Genomic DNA, 16,953 nt, shown 5'->3' on the forward strand with positions numbered 1-16,953 from the left:
TTGAATTCCTTTAAATTATCTAACTGAATCCTCTCTCTCCAAGAAGATCTAGAGTTCGTTAATACTCCAGTTTCGAGTTCTCGGTTAGCGACCGCTGGACTCTAAGCCGCGTGTTCGCTTCTAACGCGAAAACGAGGCTATCCCTGTATTGCTGGCGTGACAACAACAACAATCCCTTATCAACGAGTGTGTTTTTTATTCCAAGTAGTAGCAAAAGTCAGTAATACGGTGATTTTATTTGAAATTTTTAAGTGAACTAATTCAATGGAAACCATTCCATCGCTTGATGAGCTAAAAAAGTTTACTGTCAAGGAATTACGCGAGATTTTACGTCGTGAAAATCAGACGTCGAGTGGAAACAAGTCTGACCTTGTGATTCGATGTCACACAACTTTCCAAAGGAAAGATTTAAGATTACAAGGAGATGCTGAGACCAAGGATCATTATGTAAAACCGCAAGCCAGAGAGCAAGCATTAGTAAATATCGTATCAAACACTAAAAGCAACGAAGAAACAACCTACGAAAAGCTATCGCGTGAATGTTCACACTGCCAGTGGAGCAAGGACTTACGAAACCTACCCACGTTTAACCTTGTGCAGCTTTACGATTACCTTGTAACCAAGACATCCAAGTATAACCACACATCTATTCAGACATCAGCTTACAAAAAACTCAAAGCGTATCAGTTTTTTAAAGAGGGACATATCAAAGACATTCGAGTCGGTTGTTCTACGAGAGTTACGTATGTCGAAGCAGAAGTGTTGGCTTCCATGAAGCAAGAGAAATACAAGGCCATTATCTCTTTCACTCATCTTGGAGATGTTTTAAAAGCTGCTTGTATGTGCCCAGCAGGGAGGGGTGTACATGGTCGTGGCCATTGTAATCATGTTGGTGGGGTCTTATTTGCCATGGAAGACTTCTCCCATAGAGGTTTGAAGGAAAGCTGTGAGCCAGTGTCATGCACATCAAGGCTATGTAGTTGGAATGTACCTCGAAATGTTCGGATACAGCCTAAGCCAGTGGATGACATCGTAATTACAAAGTATAGCTTTGGAAAAGAAGCAAGAAAAAAAGCAAAAAACAGCCTGTATGATCCAAGGGCTCCAGATGACAGACAAATAAACACAGGAAGACTTGAAACACTGTGTTCCAATCTTGCTCAATCTATGCAAAGCTCTTCATTTTTCTTGTTTCATGATATCAAGCCTCTGCAAGTTGATGATGAGAATTTGATTATTGACAATGTTTGTGAGTCAGTTCCTGAAAGTGCACCAGATATTGAAATAGAACAAGATATTGAGTTGCCATTCAATGATTTTTATGACATTTCAACTATGAATTTTAAGTCAATGATTGACATTTATACTGAGAAAGCTGATGACAATGAAATAGAAACAATTGAGAGGATGACAAGAGGACAGAGTGCAAATGCATCTTGGCGGGAATTAAAGAGGATTAAACTGACTGCTTCAAATTTCAAATCTGCAGCAGTCAGGACGTCAGAACCTGATAAGCTGCTAAAGAGGATGATGTATATCCCTGATGTCAGAAAGCCTGTTCCAGCACTTGAATATGGACAGTTGCATGAATCTGTTGCAGTTGAAGACTACATTGCAGTGAAAGCTAGAGAGGGGAATGCAAATTTGAAAGTCTGGGAAGTAGGAACAATTATTTCAAAAGTCAGGCCAGGATATGGGGCAAGCCTTGACAGAATGGTTTTCGACCAGAATGCTAATGGGCAGAAGCAGGGTGGATTAGAAGTGAAATGTCCTTTTTCGAAGAAAGGAATGTCTGTTGAAGAAGCATGCCAGGACAAAAACTTCTGTTTATCAATACGAGACGGTCAAGTTCCTAAACTAAAACATGGTCATCAATACTACTATCAAGTCCAGGGACAAATGTTTGTCTGTGAGCTACAATGGATTGATTTTGTAGTTTGGTTTGGTCCAGCAAACTTGAACATTGAAAGAGTATACTTTGATAGACAGTGGTGGTTTAGTTTTGTTCTACCAAGGATCGAATACTTCTATCGAAGGGCATTTCTCCCCGAAGTGTTTACAAGAAGAGTTCAGCATGGCATCCCACTTTATAAGCATGGTGGTTGGAAAAGTTTCAAGAAGACACAAAAGGCCAAAAGAAGTGTTTAGCCTTGTAAAATATAGTTAAAGTGCAGTCAGTAGTTACATGTACATGTATTTTGTGGGTATACTGACTGCAGGCTATTAACAATTTTGCACAAATTTTTATCAACATATGGTTTGTTTTTAAGAAAAACGTTTTTGGACAAAACAAGTCACTGTATTTTTATTACTAAATCTTACATACATGATTTGTATGAAATGTACAAAAAGTTCTTGGTTACTTGATAGCTAAATAGTCATTCGAAGACTTTTATAGTAGAAAAATACTTTTGTAATTATCTTAATAATAATCTCATTATTAATCAGATACATTTTGGTGGGAGTAAAGGTGGCAAAAAATTAGTTAGATAGGAGCAAACAGTAAATATCTGATTAGCTACATGAGATAGACTTAAAGGCAGGGTCCCATCAAGAATATGATATCCCTTTATTCTCCCTATTGCTCGCTCCACATGAATGCGTACAGATGCAATATGCACTGTCTCTTGAACTTCTTCAGCAGTAAGCTGATTTCTACTACCTTTGTAAGGAGGAATGTTTAAATGTACTCCCTGAGGTAAGATGTCTCCAATATCAAACCCCCTGTCAGCCATGACATTATCCCCAGTATTAAGAAATTGGATTAAGCCTGATTGCTGAGTTATAAACTTATCTGAAACCCTTCCACCCCACAGTTTAGAAACAAAGGTTACTTGACCATTTGGAGAAATACCAATTAAAGCTTTAAAAGTGTTGTGGTGTTTGTAATTCGACCATGTTAATGATTGCGCTGTCATAGAAGAGGGAACCTCCACAAATATCTCTGTACAATCAATTATTACCCTTGTTGTTGGATACAGAGCAAACTGCTCTGGCATATTTCTTCTCACTGCACTTTGAGAAGGAAATGGAAATAACTGGTCTAATTCAAAATATAAAAAATTTATCCAGGTACAAAAAATCTTGGAAAAATGACCCATAGAGATGTTAAACCTATCAGCTAAATCCCTGACAAAAAGACCAACTTTAAGTCTAACTAATACCATAAAAAACTCATTTATAAATGTTATGTTCCTTTTGGGACCTGGTTTCTTTTTGCCTTGTTCTTGATATGTCTGGGAATCTTTTACATCACCACTGCCCCAATACTGCATTTTTTCAAGTTTTGGTTCAATGTAATTAAAAAAGTGCACAAGTGTATCATAGTTGGGGAATCCAGTGTAAAACTGAATGGCAGAGTCATCATCTTTAAATTTCTGAAGGCTGAATTCCCTTTCTTTGTAGTCATCAAGTTCTTTCTGTAAATTTCCCACTTTAACCCTAAGACTGTTCAATATCTCTGACTTGACTTCTAGCCTTTCCTGCATAGTCTGTTGGTATTCGCAAGGGTACTTAGGTGTTTGAGTAAAGGTGAAGGCATAATCATGGTCATTATTCTTTGAAGATGATGGAAAATCAAATGACCAGTCAGTCTGTGTGGATTTTTCTTGTACCTGCAATACAACAAGAAAGTTTTTTGTCAAGTTTACTCTCATAAATATATAATAATAAATATAGCAATGAACAACAATAACATTATGGGTAGTTATTTAAAACAGCACAACACATTTATAAGTTTTACAAACATTTATATTTGAGCACTTGGATGGCATTCTGTGCTGCTATCAGTGCAACATAAAATGAGACTTATTAGTTTTATACTCGCAAGGTAAACCCATAATACCAAGGGTATATTTTTTGGGCAAAAGAAAAAAAACATTCATAATAGTTTGTATGTAACTACCTGAGGCATATCAGTTTCGTCAGTCTCGCATACATTTACTGCAGGTTCACTGGGGCTCTCTTCAAGGTCCTTTTTCTCTTCAATGTCAATGTAAACGCTTTGTTCTTGAGGCTTTGGTGACACATTTTCTTTACTTTTTAACACTCTTCTTGTCAAAACTCTTCTTGTCTTTTTCTTGGGTTGAGGTGACCACTCGAAAATCGATGGCTCTGCACCTGCAACAACAGTGAAACGATAGTGATAAATAGGTAATTTTAAACAGTGAAACGAGTTTTGAGTAAGCTACTAGGTTCGAGCTAGTCTATAATGGGCACAAGGAAAGTAGAATTTAATGTATCTGACTTTTTACTTATCATTTGACTGAAAGAACATGTTATAAGCCATTACATAGGCTCCATGCATGCAGTAAGCATTTTGAATGAAACAATCAAACAAAGTAAATCCAGCTTGATCGATAATCACTTAGCTCACGTACCTGGCCGTAACCTATGTCGCGTTCCTCCTGGAGGTTTGTAAATGTCTTCTTGCTGAAAATGTTTATCGCAGACCACTGTAGATGGCTTAACATAAAATCCATCTCTCCCATGCTGCCTCTTGATCAAGTTGCACCAGCGAGTTCGCAAAGATACCTTCGCTGGGAACTGGAAAAACCGAATGTTTGAACGGCTTCCATCGTTCAAGTATTCAAAGCTATTGCAAGCTGCTGCTGCACATTGCTTTCCTCGGCTTCTTTGCCTTTTCTTGTTAGTATTATTTACCTCCATAAGTCGTTGAAACGATCAAAAAGCTTTCTTAACAGCAACTAATACTAAAAACCTCTTATATCTGTCACAGAGAGATGAGTTCGTATACAGGGATAGCCTCGATTCCAAGTTATCGAAGCGCGCCCCAATATCTTTTTCCAGCGGTCTTACGCGATCTAGCAAAGGGAGTATTACAACATGGTCGATTTCGGATACATTACAGATACCATTACTACGTAACCAGGCCATTTAATATGATTGGTCGGATTTCCCCGCCAAATTTGCATAAATATTAATTAATATTAATTAATATTTATAAATGATTTTTTTCTTGAAAGGGAGGGGTATCTATGTATATTTTAAGGAGATCAAAATGTTTCTCATAAAATCCTTTTTTGTACGGTAAAACGATAAAAGTATTGGATGAAATAACATAAATGAAAACTGCATAAAGAAAGGCAGGTCGAGGGTGGATAATACTAGAAATAATATTCTAATTTTTGAAAGTATTTGAAAGCATATTAACCCTACAAGTTACAGCTCAAAAAAGACAAGGAATGTCTTGAAGCGTGTTACTCTGGTTTCGCGTGACGCACCGTGGTCATGTGATTGAATATTTAACTATTATTAGCGCACAACAGCAATATGGCGACGAGGAATAAGGTTGGCAACACAGTTAACGAATTCCTCCAAGATATGTCTGAATACGAATTCACTTGTCCAATTTGCTTTGAAGAATTCAAGGAGCCCAAATCACTTCCTAACTGCGCCCACAGCGTGTGTTTACAATGTCTTGAAAGGATGTCTTCCGAGCGGAGCTTGACTGTTCTCGAATGCCCTGTCTGTCGCGTTGCGTCTCCTTTATCCATCAATGGCGTCAAAGATTGGCCTACAAATACTCTTATTGTTAGGCTTATGGAAAGATCTCCTGGTAGACTAGATAAGATGGCGATTAGAAATGCCATCGAGAGTTGCAGGAAGGTGTGTGGGACTTCAGCCAAGACTGACGAGGAAAGAGTGATCGTGACAGGAAGGGTGAAGAAAGAAATCGAGGGAAAAGCACAGAAACTTGTTGAATTTATCCGCAAACAGGAACGCTCTTTGTTGGATAAGATTGACGAGGTTATGGGATCGCATTTGTCAGATAAAGATAAAATGAGAGAGCAAGCCTGGGAATTGACCGACAAGGCTGAGAAAATTATAGAGCGAGGTGACGTTTACGAAATTGTGGATGCAAAAGATTCCCTCGTTAATCAGCTGGAAAAATTCGCAAAAGAACTTGAACCAGGTCTTGAAGTTGGTAACTTTGAGGAAATCTTACGAGCAAGAATACAGGAAGAGAAGCAAGGAGCAGCAGAGATTGGCAAATCCAAGTCCCAAAACTCGCTTGAAAACATTGTTTCCTACTTCGACCCTAAGTATAATCGTGTTATTACAAGGACTAAAGACTTGCAGAGCTTTTTTCCTTTTGACCTTGAAACGTCATGTCAAGGGAATTTGGTCGTCTTGGACAGCAGATTTCAAAATATAACCATCTTCGATGAAGATGGTACATACAAGAATCAATTTAAGGTTGACTATGAAGATTTGTGGGGGATAACTGTGACTAAAAAAGATGAAGTTGTTATCATAAGCAATAACAATGATACTCAAGGACCTTGTGGACATCTTGTCTATTTTGATTTGAACGGGAATTTCATTCAAAAGAAGACGATTAAAGAATTCAAAAATATTTTTCTAACAAGTATTTCTGTTGACAGCAATGATAATCTTGTCATCACAGCTGGAACATTCCATGATTTTGACAAGAACTACAGAGATGGTGGAATAGTTGTGTTGAAAGATGACCTTCAAGTCAAGTTTTCAACTTTAGAACAGGAAAGGGTCAATTTGAGGAAAGCGGTGCTATTCCAAGGGAGCTTTTACTGCACGGAGGCAGTAAACCTAGGGTCAAGCAAACCATCCATTAAAGTTTTCAATGAAAATGGAAAACTTGAGCGAGAATTTGGAAGCAAAGAACTCCAAGAGCCTCATGGTTTAGCCATTGATTCCCAGACTCAAACGATCCTTGTCTGCGACAGGCAACAAAATGCTGTCGTTGTTTATAAACTTGATGGCACCTACATCACAAAGTTTGGGACGAAAGAAGATCCCCTAAGAATCACCATGACAACCAACAAGAAAGACATTGTTATAACGTGTTATTTGGGCCTTTGTGTTCAAATGATTTCATATGAGTGGTTCTTAGAAGTCATCAAAAAAACTTTGCAGTCGTCTGTCAAGTATTCTTAATACACTTAAACAAAAACACTTGGCACCATATTTGCTGTTTAGTAGTATTATCAAGTGAGAAATGCAAATTTATAGGAGTGAGAAAGTCTTGATTGTTCATTTTTTATTGGGGAGGGGAGGGGAGGGTGGTGGGATTTGCTTGGTAATTCATGCAAAGAATCTGACCCCCTCCCCGTTGTAGAATTTTTATATGATCCCTTTTCCCCATTTTGTTTATTTGAAAGTGCTGAGTAACTCGAATTCTTTTGTACAATACAATACAATACAATTTTATTTGGCACCTTATACTAATAGTACATGAGTGTTTGATTCCAAATATATTATAGGTATATATATATACTATGTATTAGGTAATTTTCTTAATTCATTTTCACGTATCAGCATACATTGATGAATGTATGCTGATATGGCTCTTTGTAGAGACGCTGATTTTGAATTGATTAAGAACATAAAACGACTGTCAGCGCTCATATTGTTGAAATTAATGCTGGTGTTTTTTTCTATGAACTCTCTTAAGTCGTTTCTATGAGAGTCATATAGTGGACACCAAACTAGAAAGTGTTTTTCGTTTTCTACTCCTGACTTACACACTGGGCAAATCCTTTCATCGTAAATGAGATAAGGCCTCTTATACCTCCCCGTTTCTACTTCAAGCTTATGGTTACTAATTCTTAATTTTGTAAGCGCCACTCTGTGCTTAATATTGGTGACTTGACTTAAATATTCTTCAAAGTTATAATCCGTTTTGAACTGACGAAAGACTCTGAGTTTATTTTTATGTCTGTCGTCTTTCCTTTCATCATTGTGGAGATTACTCCATAAAATTTGCCTCTCAATGTCATATATTCTTTGGGTTATTATTTTTCCATATTCATACCATCTTGGAGAAAGTTCATTTTGTTTCATCCAAATTATCCCCAATCCGAGTTGTTCTAAAGTAGTTTTAATTTTTATGCTCCAAAAGGCTTTTTTAGTTTCATTTTTAATATCTTGGTAGACTTCGGCTGAAAGTTTTTTTGGGTGTAGTTCCGACTTTATAATTTTATGCCAGAACTTAAAGCTTCTACTGCATGCTTTGCATTTTAGCGGAAACCTTCCTAACTCAGCTCTGCATGCAAGGTTACTAGCATTCTTTGTCACCTTGAGGAGCATTTTGCAAAATTTCAAATGAACAAGTTCCATGGGCTCTTGGTCTTTGGTGCTTAATGTTTCGATACCCCATATCTCACTTGCGTATAGAAGTATTGGTGTAACAAGCGAGTCAAACAGTTTTATAGTTAATTTGATATTGGATGTGAAAAATTCACCCATTTGTTTTTTCATCTGAAATAGTGCCTTTAATGCAGCTTTTTTTAATTCTTGTTTTGCAAACGTAAAGTTTCCAAAGGTTGTAAAATTTAATCCTAAATATTTATATGATTTAACGTTTTCTAGTTTAGATTTGTTCAAATAGAATTGGAAGTTATTCATTGTCTTCCCTGTATTATTGAAAACCATCACTTTTGTCTTTGTTATATTAACTGTTAAGCCTGATTGTTCACAAAATGCCTCTAGCTTGTCGAGATATTTCTGAAGCCCTTTAGCAGATTTAGAGAACAGAACCAGGTCATCTGCATATAAAAGAGTACTAATCGGTTTGCCATTCAACATTACATCATTGTTGTTACACGAATTTAATGAGTCAGGCAGATCGTGAAGATATAAATTAAATAACGTAGGGCTCAGCATACAGCCTTGTTTAACACCCATATAACAGGAAAATGTCGGAGAAATGTGTCCATTTACTTTGATTGCTGATTGATCAGTGGAGTACATCGATTGTATCACTCTTAGAAAATTTCCATTTATACCAACATTTTCAAGTTTTGCCATTAATTTTTTCCTTGGGATGCAGTCAAACGCTTTTTGAAAATCTACAAAGCAGGAAAAAAGGAAATTATTTTTCTTCCGTGGCTTACTTTTAACATATTTATCGATTACGGATTTCAGAATAAAAATACTATCTGTTGTTCCGTGCTTTTTTCTAAACCCACCCTGTTCCTGTTTAATTATATTATTCGTAGTTAGGTAATCATAGAGCCGTTTGTTAAGTATTGCCGTAAAAACTTTGCCAATTGCAGAAAGGAGTGTTATTCCACGGTAATTTTCAGCTTTCGTTGGATCGTCCTTTTTATGCAATGGAACAATATATCCTAGATTCCATGAAGAGGGAAACTTTCCGTTGTCTAGGATTTTATTGAAAATTACCGTTAGGTGTCCTTTTAGTGCTTCCTTTCCCGTTATCCCACAAATCTCACCCACCCTTCCTCCCTCCCTCCCTAATTCCCCATTGTTTTAGCATTTTGCACATCTGCTTATATTTCTTTTTTTCCTTTTAAATTTGTTCAGAAAATTACAGCTATAATACAATAAAAACTACATTTTCACAACAAGAAAACAATGATTCCACTCAAGAAATCTCTGTTATATTTGGCAAATAAGAAGACACGGAAAAAACCATCAACTTACTACTCTTCCCCAGTAGATTGAAACAGTTGATGCCAATGTCGTACCATGTGGACAAGTTTTTTACACCATGTGATGATAACTGGACTGCACTTTGAACATGTGTTGTAAAAAAAACTTGTCCACGAGGTACAATGTTGGCATCTTGAGGATGATTTGAAATGTACTTGCAGTTAACATGATAGGTGCTATGAAGGTAATAACAAATCACAACTGCCTTGGCCCACTGGGTAAAGTAGAAGGTGCTTCCAGATATAGCATAATTATTCTAAAGCATAGTGTTAATAGTTTGCATTTCAATTTTCACAGTTTCAGTTTCTCAATAAAATTTAAAAAAAACTCATTTCATGCGTGTATTTCAGTACTAATTCAGTTTTTTCACTTACGAGTATTTTCCTATAAGAATTTTGCTCCACTTCCTCTCTGTCATCTTGTTCGCATCTTCAATACTCTTTCATGTAATCTTTTCAATTACCATTGTATGGGCTTCCTGTGGTAACGCTTCTGTCACATGATTACCCTCAACCCAGTCCAGTGACACACCTTGTGATAATTTTCTTTTTTCGTGTTTCATTGCACACCGCTTTCAAATGGCTAAAGGTTTCTTTAACTGGATCAAGGCCGACGGATCCACGGACTTCTTGCCCGAGAAAGATCGCTACCACCTCTACATATCTTATATTTGTCCCTTCGCATGTCGAGCACTAACTGTGTACAAACTCAAGGGTCTTGAGGAAGTCATCTCGATTTCTGTCCTCGATCCTGTAAAAAAACCAGAAGAAGGATTTAAATTCAACCCTGATAAGCCAGGATGCGATGCCGACGTTGTCAATGGCTGTAAATTCCTGAAAGAGATTTACAAAAAAGCAGATCCCGATTTTGCAGGTTCAAATTCTGTCCCGTTGTTGTGGGACAAGAAGAAGGGTACTGCAGTAAACAATGAATCTATTGACATCATGCGGATGTTTAACAAAGAATTTAATGCTTTTTGCCCAACTGAGGAACAGAGAAAACTGGATTTTCTTCCCGATGACTTAAAAGATGAGATAGAAGAAATAAACAGCTGGGTGCATCCGTGAGTTTACCGAACGCTTGTTACAAATTATAGTACTTTTTTCAATTTGTAAACGTTTTAAAATTACTCCAGATCTAGAATTTTTAAAGTTATCTTCAAATTATTACACATATATGCTCTAAATAGCCAAACTACTTTCTAAAAAGCCCCCCCCCCCCTTGCCTGGCCACAACCTTTTTAGTCTGGTTCCTCTTTCAAACTTTTTCCTACCAAAGTTTATGATTTTTATTTTATAGTAACATCAACCTTGGCGTTTACAAGACTGGTTTTTCAGAAAATCAAGCACAGTATGACAAAAATGTCATCACGTTATTTGAAAGCTTAGACAAGGTGTGCTTAATTGGGAATTTGTTAAATCCTTTGGAATGAATTAGAGCTCTGTATTCATACTTCATAAGCCCCTGCTGCAATGCCTTATATCTATCTACTGACAGTTTGTTCTTGAAATAAAGTCCTCACCCAAAATATTTTTATAGCACGGATGGCTTCCCATTTCAGACCATGCATACTTCCCTTGAGTAATATTTCTTTGTTTATTAGCAAGCTAAAGATGTTACTAATGATCAATATATGATCAATATCAAGATATTCAACAGCAACTTTTAGTGTCGTCACTAATTGTCTACATAGAAGACTACTATATAGTGCCACTTACAATGGCAATGACATTACTACTGATTCTATTTAATCTTGTTTATCAATCTACAGGCTGAATCACTTCTGTCAAAGCAGCGTTATTTAGTAGGCGATAAAGTCACAGAAGCTGATATCCGTTTGTTAACCTCCTTGATAAGATTTGACTTGGCATATTATGGGCTTTTCAAGGTAATACTTAAAACCCATAAACCTCTTTAGTTTGCACATAATTTTTCCATTTTAGGCCTATGTTCATTCCTTTGGGAGTAAAATACTTTGGGTTTAAACAACTGCTCTCAAGGGAAAAACATGTCTGAAATGGGAAAGCTTTGGGCATAGAATATATTTAGGTTCTTTGGTTCCTCATCAGTTTTTGTAATATTTGGAGATAAATTTAATAGTTACCATTTCATTATTTCTTTCTTCCTTTTTCAGTGTAACAAGAAAAGGATCGTTGATTATCCGAATCTGTTTGGGTTTTTGTGTGACATGTACCAGATGGAGGGTGTAAAGGAGACTGTGAACTTAGAACACATCCGGACTGGCTACTGGGTATGGTTAACACATATTTATGACACCTGAATGCTAGATTTTTTCTTCAAAGTTTGGGTAGTGGTACACAGGGTCGAACATGGGGAACTAGGAAGGAAAGTTGAAGGAAGAAGAGCTTAGCACAACTCCAGCAAAATCTCAATATTTTGGACATCTTTATGGTGCAATCCAACACAGCCCCTCGATTTTGTTGTTCTCCTTACTTACTGGGGGCCGCGGGTGGGGGACTCTCTTGAAAAATGGGGAGGGGGACTCGATGGACCTTTTAGGGTCGAAAATGATACCTCACGTACCTTTTAGTGTCTACAGCTGACTCCGTACCTCTTAGGATCAGATTTGTTTGTTTTGAAAAATATCAAACATCCTACAAGAATATAATGGTTGGAAACGTTGTCATTTTAAATATGGTCGTACCTTTTAGGGTCTGAAATCAGCATCAGTTAATTTATGCGTACCTTTTAGGGTCAATTTCAAAACCGTCCGACGAGTACCCCTACCCACTTTTCAAGAGAGTTGCCCCCCAAGCTGGGAGCTTACACAACAACAGACCCCTTGCTGCACTTTGGAATGCAGCTCAATTTGGGGGACAAAAACAATAGGTTCCAATTTCTCAGGAGATTGGAATTCTTTTATTTTGTCCCCCGATCGAGCTGTTTTGACATCACATGCAAGGGGTCTTTATAGCCTCCTACCAGCCATCCTTAGGGTCTGTCTTGCAGGAGTCCTCTTCCCATGTGGGGAAGGAAACCTTGTGTGACAGATCCTAAGGACAGCTACATTACGTAGGAGGCTTACACAACCATGCAGGGCATATTAGTAATGTACAATCAGAGTTGCAGTGGCTTCCTCAAACCTTAGGATCCCTGGTTATCTTCTGACAATATAACTATACTTAATAATGTGTACTTTTATTATTTCAGGCTGGCTTTCCAAAGATTAACCCAACGAACATAGTTCCAATTGGTCCATCTGTCGACTTTAGTCTCCCACACAACCGGGATAAAATGTGATCAAATTCACTAGCATGAATTGACAACTCATAACCCCAAGTTGTACTAGTGATAAGGTCCTTTCATTTCATAGTGTAGCTAGCAGCCTGTACCGCTCGGAGTTACATGATTGGATTAAAAAACAATAGATTGGTCATCCAAACAATAGCACTAAACCTAACCTTACAAAAGCAGTAATGTAACTTAAGATATGTGTCTTGTCTTTTGAAGAATAAAGATTATTATAGAGAACGTGTTAACCAAATTTTTGGAGAAAATGTAAGGAAGTTGCCGAAACACTGCATTGGTGAAAGTATTGTCAAAGGGTTCTCGTGTACTTTAATAATAAACCAAATATTAAAGGCCATAAGGCTTGGGCTTCCTGTGTTATATTCGTCACGTGCTTGGGCTTCCTGTGTTATATTCGATACGTGTTTGGGCTTCCCGAGTTAAAGAAGACCTTAATGTCGCGATAAAGAACTCTATCCAAAAATGTATCAATCTGTAGCAAATTACAGGAATCGAAATTTGATTTTCGCGGTTTCCGTTTCATTATTATTTTTGTATGTATTTTTCGCCAAGCCGCTTCTAATCCACTACATCTATCAGTATACAAAACTGATCGTTCGAGAAGTCTTGATCGACCGAACAAGACTATTTGAAAATGATAATCAGCTGGCTCAAAAAGAGTGGAGATTGTATCAACTGGAGAGTGAGTACGGACAGAAGTGGTGTCAAGGGAGGATTACGTCACGATCGGATTGGACTTGGCTGACAGCCATGGTTAATGACGACTTTGCCATTCCTGCTCTTGTCCTAGGGTATTCTTTACGAAAGTTCTCCTGTCATAGAAACATGATAGCTTTAGTGTCTTCAGACGTTAGTCAAGGAGCGAGAAACGCGTTAAAAAAAGTTGGATGGAGTATACGAAGCGTTGAACGCCTTGATTGTGATTGGATAGAGAAGAAGAAGGGGTTACCTCAGTTACATTCTGGGTACATTGGTACTCATACTCGATTCCATGCATGGAATTACACTGAGTTTTCAAAGATAATTTATGCAGATCCTGATTATATGCCAATGACCAACATTGATGAATTGTTTGACATCAAAGGTGATTTTGCTGCTGCAACATGCTCAAGGCCTGGGGTTTTGGACCCTTGTTTTAATGCTGGCCTACTTGTCTTTAAACCAGACGCAATGGATTATAAAAAGATTATGGACTTATGGTGGAAAACCACAGATGACCACTGCCCTAATGATCAAGTACTACTCTGGCATTATTATGCTGACACAGGGAGGTGGACTGCTCTGCCATACTCATACAATGTGCGCCGCATCACTTATCGACCAATGAAAGCTTTCCACTTTGCTTGCTGTATCCCCCCCAAACCATGGTCTGCCAGATGTCGTCCGAGCCGAGTTGAAGCAGAATTATATGACCTGCCAATCACCAAGGTAGAAAGGACTGCAATCACTTTTTGGAAAAATCTGTATGAGTTGCTGAAAATTCATAATCTTGATGATTGGTGGATGTCCACAAGATTTTATAGAAAAAATCAAGAATTCGGGAATTTAAGTTCTGAGCTATGCTGGAAATTACCCGATTACTCAGGCACAGAACTATAGTTCACAAATAAAAAAAAGTATCAACCACAAAGTACTAAAAGCCCTTATGGGGAAAGATAAATTATGTATGTACACCATGTACATAAAACACTATAATAATCAAACAATTATATTGAGGATTAAAATAACGGCTAATAAGTCACTGGCCATGATCACAGTCCAAAAATTTTTTCATTTAGTCATACCTTATATCTGGCTAAATGTTACTGGTCAAAATGACTGGCAAAGATTTGACTGGATAAGTTCCAGTTCTCGCCAGACATTGTCTGATGTTTAGCCGTTATTTTAAGCCCTGTTAACCTGTCGAGAAAATAGCTTTATTAATTTGATTTCAATGCATTACTTATTGAAATATGGTGAACAATTTGACTAACTATTGTTCTTGACCTAGTTTAGTGTTTACGTAGTAACATAAATTCACTTGTATGAGAGGTTAGAAGAGATAACTAGCTAAAAACTAGTGTGAGCTGCATCGGTGTTTCTAATGAAACAGTAATGATAAAAAGGTAAAATTAATTATACACTGAGAAAAAAGATGAAAAAACTTACTAAAATGAGAGGTTATTCAGTCCAGAACAATAGTCATTCAAATTCAATTATTCAAAGTTAAGACTAGTTTTCAGGTTGTGTAGATAATTTTAAGACATTTTTATTTAGGCGATAAATGATTTTGATCAATTCATGAACCTGAACAGCACACCAAGTGATTTCACTTAATTTAGAATGAATTAGCCAATCAGTGAACATTTTGTTCCCAGCTCAATATTTCCTAGTTCTAGGTTTTAAGATCAAAAAAAGCAGCTTTTACTTAAGAATAAAGAAAATAAAACTTATTGGCAGAAAGATTTACCAAAAATATTTTAGTAATAGTACTTTTTCATTGTTTTGGAAAATATTTTATTTTGTCAAGAGATAATAGAAAATACTTTTAATTTTTGGTGTGATTCCAAATCACCTGACAACATTTCTATTTTCAAATCTAGATATCTTTTAAAGATATTTTTTAAAAATAATAAATGATTTTAAGAAAAAATTACGGCTATATTATGACTGTTATCAAGGGCGGATCCAGGGTTTTTTTGAAGGGGGGGTCTCAGGGGTAAATTTTGTGGGCAAAGGAATCCCAGTCGCATTTTTACCACAAGAAGCCCATTTGACCTCAGGAATGACAGGGGGGTCGCGACCCCCCGACCCTCCCCCTGGATCCGCCCATGGTTATGACTACAAACACGAATTAACTTTTTGCAACTTTAATCCTCAAGGGTGTATAGGCAGGGACGAGGGGGCCATGGCTCCCTCTTTGTGGCAACAAATTGCAGCTTTTTAGAATTTAAACAGTAATGCTTTATTTGGTTCATCGTTTTGGGGGCCCAAACAAAATGAAGCATTTTTTAATTTGCTCCCCCCCCCTCCCCCCTTTGGAAAATCCTGGCTACACTCCTCATCCTCGTCATCGCATGGAACCGACAACAGTCAGTCATAAATGTCTAGCTTGAAATACACCTGCATGGTATGGCATGATCATAAATATTGAAAAAATACATTCCTCTGCTTGTCTTTCCAACACCTTTATCGACACAACAATTTGAATCATTCTTCACTCCAATGCCTTCAAACTTGAACATCAATCGGTCTTTTAACTTAGTCGGCAAAGAGAGCTCTGCTATTCTTCCTAAGTTTCTATTTCCAACACAATTTCTTATTGTCCTCATACTCTGTAGCTGTAATGACCTTGGACCTGTAAGCCATTCAATAAAGCTGTCTGGCCACTTTTCAAAACTCAAGCTCATATCCTCCCTTCGGAAGATATCCTGAGGCACTCTCAAGCCAGCTTCGACCAGCAACTTAACAATTTCTAAGTTCATAGACCTTGAATATGCATAGAAAAGAGTAGAAGTTTTATAATCTTCAAAGGAATCGCCGTGTTGAAGAAAAAGAAGAATGAGTTGGAGTCTCCCTGAGGTCAAACAGTGGCCGATTGGTCTACCCATTTTGCCAATGGGACAGGCCATGCGACTGGTCGCGCTTTCATACTGGTACTGGTATGTCGATATAAATGGGTCAGCACCTAGCGAAATTAGTGTCGTAGCACTAGAAGTAGACTGTGATGTTGCTGCTAAATGTAAAGGAGTCTCTCCTCGGAAATTCAAAGCGTTCAAGTTAGCACCGTTTTTATGTAAAAGTTTTATCAAGTTACACTGAGGCTCCCGTGAACCACTCAACGCAGCATGTAATGGTGTAGAGCCATCGTCTCCTCTCGCATTTACATCAGCACCATATTGAATAAGTAGTTGAACAGTAGGAATATCATCATTCCTGCACGCAAAATGCAAAGCTGTATAGTCTTGCCAAAGCTCACTCCTTGAATTCACTGGAGCTCCCTTTAAAATTAACCTTTCCACTTCACTGAGACTAACAGGACGAGAACAAACCACAGCTAGCAACCTACCTTGAAGTTCTTCAACATTTGAGCTTGTTCCTTTAAACAACTTTAAATCTTTCAAAAATCGTTTTAAATGGCTGCTGCCAGATTTTTTCTCTGTTTGTTTGTCCGCCATTTTGTTGGTCCACAGGAAGCCCACTTTAACATGTTTAGAGGGAGTCGGCACTAGTGTAAAGTTCGCGGGC

General features: G+C 37.5%; 7 protein-coding genes across 7 annotated transcripts; 4 read left to right on the forward strand and 3 right to left on the reverse strand.

The window, feature by feature from the left end:
- The first annotated feature begins 70 nt into the window (after positions 1-70).
- Positions 71-2,876, forward strand: LOC148913168 (uncharacterized). Its single transcript, XM_089026141.1, has one exon. It carries the CDS (start codon positions 265-267, stop codon positions 2,146-2,148), a length of 1,884 nt encoding a protein of 627 aa, XP_088882267.1. The 5' UTR covers positions 71-264; the 3' UTR covers positions 2,149-2,876.
- LOC148913169 (uncharacterized) lies at positions 2,291-4,834 on the reverse strand. Its single transcript, XM_089026142.1, has 3 exons — positions 4,380-4,834; positions 3,905-4,119; positions 2,291-3,614 (listed from the first exon to the last, which is right to left on the reverse strand). Exons 1-3 carry the CDS (start codon positions 4,666-4,668, stop codon positions 2,445-2,447), a joined length of 1,674 nt encoding a protein of 557 aa, XP_088882268.1. The 5' UTR covers positions 4,669-4,834; the 3' UTR covers positions 2,291-2,444.
- A 430-nt stretch (positions 4,835-5,264) lies between these two features.
- On the forward strand, positions 5,265-7,224 carry LOC116295188 (uncharacterized). Its single transcript, XM_031702944.2, has one exon. The coding sequence runs from the start codon at positions 5,293-5,295 to the stop codon at positions 6,937-6,939; it is 1,647 nt and encodes a 548-aa protein (XP_031558804.2). The 5' UTR covers positions 5,265-5,292; the 3' UTR covers positions 6,940-7,224.
- A 54-nt stretch (positions 7,225-7,278) lies between these two features.
- On the reverse strand, positions 7,279-9,965 carry LOC148913170 (uncharacterized). Its single transcript, XM_089026148.1, has 2 exons — positions 9,831-9,965; positions 7,279-8,852 (listed from the first exon to the last, which is right to left on the reverse strand). The coding sequence occupies exon 2, from the start codon at positions 8,809-8,811 to the stop codon at positions 7,279-7,281; it is 1,533 nt and encodes a 510-aa protein (XP_088882274.1). The 5' UTR covers positions 8,812-8,852; positions 9,831-9,965.
- LOC116295164 (uncharacterized) lies at positions 9,964-13,066 on the forward strand. The gene is made up of 5 exons (XM_031702922.2): positions 9,964-10,519; positions 10,756-10,849; positions 11,228-11,344; positions 11,591-11,707; positions 12,628-13,066. Exons 1-5 carry the CDS (start codon positions 10,035-10,037, stop codon positions 12,715-12,717), a joined length of 903 nt encoding a protein of 300 aa, XP_031558782.1. The 5' UTR covers positions 9,964-10,034; the 3' UTR covers positions 12,718-13,066.
- Positions 13,067-13,135: 69 nt separating this feature from the next.
- On the forward strand, positions 13,136-15,169 carry LOC116295205 (glycogenin-1-like). Its single transcript, XM_031702968.2, has one exon. It carries the CDS (start codon positions 13,189-13,191, stop codon positions 14,323-14,325), a length of 1,137 nt encoding a protein of 378 aa, XP_031558828.1. The 5' UTR covers positions 13,136-13,188; the 3' UTR covers positions 14,326-15,169.
- A 643-nt stretch (positions 15,170-15,812) lies between these two features.
- LOC116295154 (uncharacterized) lies at positions 15,813-16,883 on the reverse strand. The gene has a single exon (XM_031702913.2). It carries the CDS (start codon positions 16,881-16,883, stop codon positions 15,813-15,815), a length of 1,071 nt encoding a protein of 356 aa, XP_031558773.1.
- Positions 16,884-16,953: the final 70 nt, after the last annotated feature.

This window comes from Actinia tenebrosa, unplaced genomic scaffold, assembly GCF_029948245.1.
Source record: "Actinia tenebrosa isolate PJP-AT-01 unplaced genomic scaffold, QUT_ActTen_1.0 PGA_scaffold0__85_contigs__length_37466705, whole genome shotgun sequence".
Taxonomy (NCBI): Eukaryota; Metazoa; Cnidaria; class Anthozoa; order Actiniaria; family Actiniidae; genus Actinia; species Actinia tenebrosa.

Coding starts and splice junctions, on each gene's coding strand:
- LOC148913168 (XM_089026141.1), top strand. CDS start 265: ATGGAAACCATTCCATCGCTTGATGAGCTAAAAAAGTTTACTGTCAAG.
- LOC148913169 (XM_089026142.1), bottom strand. CDS start 4,668: ATGGAGGTAAATAATACTAACAAGAAAAGGCAAAGAAGCCGAGGAAAG. Junction 4,120..4,379: donor GCGACATAGGTTACGGCCAG/GTACGTGAGCTA, acceptor CTGTTGTTGCAG/GTGCAGAGCCATCGATTTTC. Junction 3,615..3,904: donor ACGAAACTGATATGCCTCAG/GTAGTTACATAC, acceptor GTTGTATTGCAG/GTACAAGAAAAATCCACACA.
- LOC116295188 (XM_031702944.2), top strand. CDS start 5,293: ATGGCGACGAGGAATAAGGTTGGCAACACAGTTAACGAATTCCTCCAA.
- LOC148913170 (XM_089026148.1), bottom strand. CDS start 8,811: ATGGCAAAACTTGAAAATGTTGGTATAAATGGAAATTTTCTAAGAGTG.
- LOC116295164 (XM_031702922.2), top strand. CDS start 10,035: ATGGCTAAAGGTTTCTTTAACTGGATCAAGGCCGACGGATCCACGGAC. Junction 10,850..11,227: donor TATTTGAAAGCTTAGACAAG/GTGTGCTTAATT, acceptor ATCAATCTACAG/GCTGAATCACTTCTGTCAAA. Junction 11,708..12,627: donor ACATCCGGACTGGCTACTGG/GTATGGTTAACA, acceptor TTATTATTTCAG/GCTGGCTTTCCAAAGATTAA.
- LOC116295205 (XM_031702968.2), top strand. CDS start 13,189: ATGTATCAATCTGTAGCAAATTACAGGAATCGAAATTTGATTTTCGCG.
- LOC116295154 (XM_031702913.2), bottom strand. CDS start 16,883: ATGGCGGACAAACAAACAGAGAAAAAATCTGGCAGCAGCCATTTAAAA.